Here is a 6,169-nt window from a genome sequence, read left to right on the forward strand (position 1 = left end):
TTGCTGCCTTCTGATTTTCATGTTCTGTTCATGATTTTGTTTACTGGCTTCATTATTTGTTTGTTTGCTGGCTTCATGATTCTGAGGTTATTTGTTCATGAATTTGTTTGCTGCTTTATTTGTTCGATTTTGATTTTGATTTTTCATTTTTTGAGGTTATTTGTTTGTTTGGTGGCTTCATGAATTTATAGTGAAGTATGACAATATTTTGCTCTCTGCTGGTCCCTTTACTGTAATAAGATTGCAACATTTCCGTTTTGGATTGAAAAGGAATTTTATTAAAGAGAAGAGCAGATATCAATGAAATTAACAATTTGTTATAATGAACTTTTTCAAATCTTCCAATTTTTTGTTGTTTAATTCAGTGTAGTTTTGGCCATCTAAATTAATGTTGCACACAGTTCTTCTAATTCAATCCTGCTTCCTGCATTTAGTAAAGAATGGCCTTCATCTCTGGACTACCAATGAATTTGGTAGCTTCTTTTGTTTTTTTTTTTTTTTGGGAGTGTTTGTACATGTCAATGTAAGGTCTATTATAAGACTGAATATGATGGTATTTTAACACTTACTATTTTTTTTAAAAAAAAAATGCATGCAGGATAACGTCAGAGATATGGTTGATAATTTTCTTGAATTTGTTGTGAACAATCATCATGTCAACAGGGAGCGAGAACCAGTATCAATGTTACAGGCTTTTCAAATATCTTTGGTCAGAACAGCGATTTCAAATATCTTTGCCTAATGTAGCTGATTTTTCAAATACAACTTCTTTTGATGGTACTTCTAATGATGGTGGCTTTGGATTACCTGTTTATGATGGAGATATTGAAACACTTAATGATAATTATGATTTTTGATGAGTTGCACCTTTGATTAGTTGAAAACTTGCTAGTAATTGTTTCTTTTGAATGTAGAACATTATGGGTTTGTCATTATGTGCGTTTTTTTTTGTTTAGTTATAAACGTTGATGTTTGAAGTTGTTTGTGAACCTCTAATATTAAGTTATGGATAGTTTATTATGTGAAATTTTAAATTTTATTAAGTTAGAAATTATTGAATTTATATATTTAAAATTATTTTCAGGTTTTTTAATAATTTTATTTAATATTTTATTAAACCGGTTGAACCCCGGTTGAACCCCGGTCGAACCAATAAACCAGTGAACCAGTGACCTCACCGGTTTATTGACCGGTCCGGTTCTCGTAACCTTGGTCAGAATGATGTCAATTAAAGGTTGTACACTTAACTGAATCCTTTATTTAAGAAAAGCTGGGAGCTTCAGCATTTCTTGTGTTATACAAGTTTTTTGTTTCTTCCTCCCCGAGAGTAACAAGGAGGGGCATTACTATCATCGCAAATCACCAAACCAATATCATCATGGCCAATAATGCCGTGTTCCTCTTGTTCTTCCTCTTCGTGTTGCCGAATTTCCTTCTTCAACACCCAACTTCAGCTTCAAATCTCTACAAAATGAAGCAACTCACTTCAGATTCGGTTTCTCAAGCCACACTGGCTATATTTAAAATTATTTTCAGGTTTTTTAATAATTTTATTTAATATTTTATTAAACCGGTTGAACCCCGGTTGAACCCCGGTCGAACCAATAAACCAGTGAACCAGTGACCTCACCGGTTTATTGACCGGTCCGGTTCTCGTAACCTTGGTCAGAATGATGTCAATTAAAGGTTGTACACTTAACTGAATCCTTTATTTAAGAAAAGCTGGGAGCTTCAGCATTTCTTGTGTTATACAAGTTTTTTGTTTCTTCCTCCCCGAGAGTAACAAGGAGGGGCATTACTATCATCGCAAATCACCAAACCAATATCATCATGGCCAATAATGCCGTGTTCCTCTTGTTCTTCCTCTTCGTGTTGCCGAATTTCCTTCTTCAACACCCAACTTCAGCTTCAAATCTCTACAAAATGAAGCAACTCACTTCAGATTCGGTTTCTCAAGCCACACTGGCCGACGACTCTAAGACTGAACAACCAATCGAGTACTTCGAGGTGACAAAACCCATTGAACTCCCCAAAACAAAACCCTGCTCATACCTTGTTCTAAGCCATGACTTCGCTGACACATATGGCAGACCACCCGTTCTTGCAAATTACACGCCTCCCTCTGATTGCCCTTCTCAGAAGTTCTCGAAAATCGTCTTTGAGTGGAAGGCCACGTGTAAAGGAAGGCAGTTCGACCGCATTTTCGGCGTTTGGCTCGGCGGCGTTGAGCTTCTCCGGAGCTGCACGGCTGAGCCTACGCCCACCGGCATTGTTTGGACCGTCAAGAAAGACATCACAAGGTACCATTCTTTGTTACTGCAAAGTGGTCAAACCCTTGCTGTTTATATGGGAAATCTTGTTGACAAAACATACACTGGGGTGTACCATGTTGATATCTCTATTCACTTTTACCCTGATGAACATGAATCCAAATCTGGAAATTTAGCCTTTGGGAACGGTTCCCCTGCAGATCTGATCTTACCTGTTTCAAAGAAGCTTCCGTTGAATGGCGGATTGTGGTTTCAAATCCAGAATTCCACTGATGTTGGTTTGAAGAATTTCAAGATCCCCCAGAATGCTTACAGGGCTGTGCTTGAGGTTTATGTATCTTTTCATGAGAATGATGAGTTTTGGTATACTAATCCTCCCAATGATTATTCCGATGCGAATAATCTTTCGTTAGTGAACGGACCCTTTAGGGAGGTGCTGGTTACTCTTGATGATAATCTTGTTGGATCAGTTTGGCCATTCACTGTGATTTTCACCGGAGGTGTTAATCCCCTCATGTGGAGACCCATTACTGGGATTGGCTCGTTTGATCTTCCAACCTATGATATCGAAATTACGCCCTTCTTGGGGACTATTTTAGATGGGAAGATTCACTCATTCGGATTCAGTGTGACTAATGCTGTGAATGTTTGGTATATAGATGCGAATTTGCATCTTTGGTTGGACAGTAAAAGCAGTAGAACAGAGGGGAAAGTGCTCAATTACATTGCTAATCCCTTGGTTGAACATTTGGTATCAGACTTCAGTGGACCGAATGGAACTTTTTTAACAAAAACAAGCAGGTCGATTTCGTCTACTGGGTGGGTGAGATCCTCCTATGGTAACATCACAACCACTTTGGTTCAAGACTTCATTTACAACAATTCCATGGAAATGGGGAACGATGGTAACAAAGAGACTGTGAATCAAACAATCTCTTTCAACAACAGCGTTCATTCCGAATCTCCATCACAGTCTCATAATTTTATTGATGAAACCTTCAGAACATTTATCGTTTACGTGAACCAAGACGACACGGATCAGGGCCATGATACTTTTTTATCTCTTACAAATGTTACTCTTGGATTCTATGAGAACAAGTGGAAGACTTCAGATTTGGGTTTATCAAAGAGCTCTCTCAAGAATGTTCAAGAAGGCCAGGGTAAAATTCTTGTTAAAAATAATTTGGTCCTTGTGGGACAAGGCAAAAATAAGCAGGATTACAGCTACATAAGCAACGAAGAAGCTTGCTATTCTAGAAAAGTTGGCAGCTCAAATTTATCTATTGTATACGATAAAGTCAGTGATCCATGCCACACAAGAAGACAATCACGTTTTGGTGTTGGTTTTATCAACAAGCCACCTGTTATGCTCTAAGTTCCTTCTTTATGCAAAAGTTTACACTGTCACTGTTTGGTTTTATGAAGATTTCGGTCTCGTAATGCAATGCAATTATGTGCTTTAGTTATGTGCTGGCTATGCTCCTAATTTCTTTCAATCTGTAATCATTCGTTATGAGTTTCAATTTTTCCTTGTTGTCCTAGAATGTTTAAGCTGCTATCGTTCTGCACCATAGCAGGTTTATTGGCATCCCTGGTAAAGGATATTAGGAAATTAAAAGAAAACTATAAAATCGATCCTAAAAGAATTTTAGTTGGACCCTTTATTTTTCAATAAATTATTATTTTTTTAAAAGTTTTTTAGTATTATTCCCGAATCCTGATTCGTCTTATAATGATATTTTTTAGACTTAATAATCTTATAATAAAATTTGTTATGCATTTATTTATTTAACATATATATATTAAAAATTTGATTGAAAGTGATTAAGAGACTATTTTATTTTATGGGAATAATTTTTAAGAAACTATAGAGAATGAAAATCGGTTAAAAACTAAAATATCTAATTTAAAATTCATTGAAAACAAATTTAGGTGTTAGCTTGCATATGAGAAAATTATTTAAAATTGAGTTTAAAATTAAGTTCTCTACTTTTGAAAGAAAGTGTCAGACAACTATAATATATCATAGAACTATATTTCAAAGATAGAAAAGGGTTTTTGAACCAAAATGATTAAATTTTTGAATTTCTCAACAAATTTTAAGTCTTTGAACTTTTTCAATTATTTTATAAACAGACACAATAGTGATCTCTAGACCATTTGAATTTCTCAACACAATTTTAAGTTTGTTTAATCTTTTGATGATTGACTAAGCATTAGTAACTTTAAAATTTAATATGCACCTATGCTTATGAATGTTATTTTCAAGTTGAATGGTTATGAGTAAGTTTGCCTTAATTTGATTATGTTGTTTTGATATGTTTAGCTTTCTTGATTTCTTTTGGGGAAATATGCATAGTTTCGCAAATTTATTTAGATATACTAGATATAATGTGAATATTTTCTTTTGGGAATAATTTTAAAAGTTTGTTCGGGTAAAATTTCCTGTTAATAATAGCACTTAATTTATATATTTATAGGAATAACTTTATTTAAGTTTATTTAAATTTTTTATTTTAAAATTTGGTTAGTTTCTTTTCTCAATAATGTTACATATGATCAAATTATTTTGGTAAATTTAATCAAGTTAGTCTAATAAATTTTTTTTACCTTTGAAGCATATTTTGCCAAGTTTTAACATGATTAATTTCAACTTGAAAATAATCCCCGTTAAATTAATAATAAAAGTATTAGTTAATAGACATCATTAGAGTATATGTTAATATTATTATTGATAGGAGTTTTTAAATTCTTAGTATATATATAATTAATTTATTAATAATTTAATTAAAATAAGAAGGGTAAGATAGACATTTCATACCGAACCCTTTCTTCTCACTACTGCCTATAAAAGCACACTGTAATCTTAACAAGGGTTTTAAAGTGCCTTTGAAAGAACCAGGCGGCTCTGATTCAGCATTGGCTCCTGTGTTCCGTTGCGGGCATAAATTAAAACCCTAAATTCCCTTCCGTCTGCAGTTAGATTGGCTGGCTTCTAATATGCGACATGGTAGAAGGGATTTACACATTCATATTGTAATATAAGTGTGCTGTATTTTTCTAGTCTTATGTATATGTTTTGATTTGTGGTTCATGTTGATGGCCGTTCCAATGGGTTCTCAGCAAAATAGTGTGAGAGAGCTCAATTTCACCCGGCCTAAATGTGGTTTTTGTGGGCAGCTTCAAGGTTTGACATGTCTTTTGCATCATGTTTCAATTTACGGAAACTGCCCTAAATCTATTTGTTCTTTTAATCGTTTATTTGAAACTATTTTTCTAAAACCGTTACTTTCATGGCTTCGCCTATGTCGATCCATTATACGTTTTTATGAAAATCAAATGAGGAATTGGCATCTAGATTTGTTCCTTCTGGTTTAAAGGGTGTGTCAAGGGCTCAAAATTTCAGGCTTTATTTGGACTTATTTTCTGTTGGATTCATCTAATATGTCCGTAGATCACTTGAGATCCCATTTCATTGTGAAGGTCATAATATTGTAACCATTCTCCTGTTGTGAACATGGGGATAGAATGATAGATTGAAAACTCAGTCTACCTGACTGAGAGCGGCAGCCTTGGATGTGGAGTACTATTTTTTCCTACCCAACATGGATACTGTATGTCTTTGTTTTGTATTTTTGTTTTTTCTTTTTGTGCACGCCATATTTCTTTGTTTGAATCTCACATTAACACAAATTTAGCTACCCTCACACCACAACGAACCACATGCATGTGGAATCTGATTTCTTGAGAAATCTGAAGGATCGATTTGTGATCCACTGGTCAAGGAACTAGTATTAAAATTAAAAGGTGGAAAAATATGAGTACAGCGACCACGAATTTAATTTTTATAAAAAAATAACCTTTTTATTATCCTACTTTTTCGAATAGTTAGTTTCTTG

The 6,169-nt window shown here is 34.3% G+C and overlaps 1 protein-coding gene across 1 annotated transcript; it reads left to right on the top strand.

Annotated features, from left to right (window-relative positions):
- On the top strand, positions 1,128–3,916 carry LOC107630056 (peptide-N4-(N-acetyl-beta-glucosaminyl)asparagine amidase A). The gene is made up of 2 exons (XM_016333079.2): positions 1,128–1,490; positions 1,943–3,916. Exons 1-2 carry the CDS (start codon positions 1,379–1,381, stop codon positions 3,643–3,645), a joined length of 1,815 nt encoding a protein of 604 aa, XP_016188565.1. The 5' UTR covers positions 1,128–1,378; the 3' UTR covers positions 3,646–3,916.

The sequence above is a fragment of the Arachis ipaensis genome, chromosome B03 (genome assembly GCF_000816755.2).
Source record: "Arachis ipaensis cultivar K30076 chromosome B03, Araip1.1, whole genome shotgun sequence".
Classification (NCBI taxonomy): domain Eukaryota; kingdom Viridiplantae; phylum Streptophyta; class Magnoliopsida; order Fabales; family Fabaceae; genus Arachis; species Arachis ipaensis.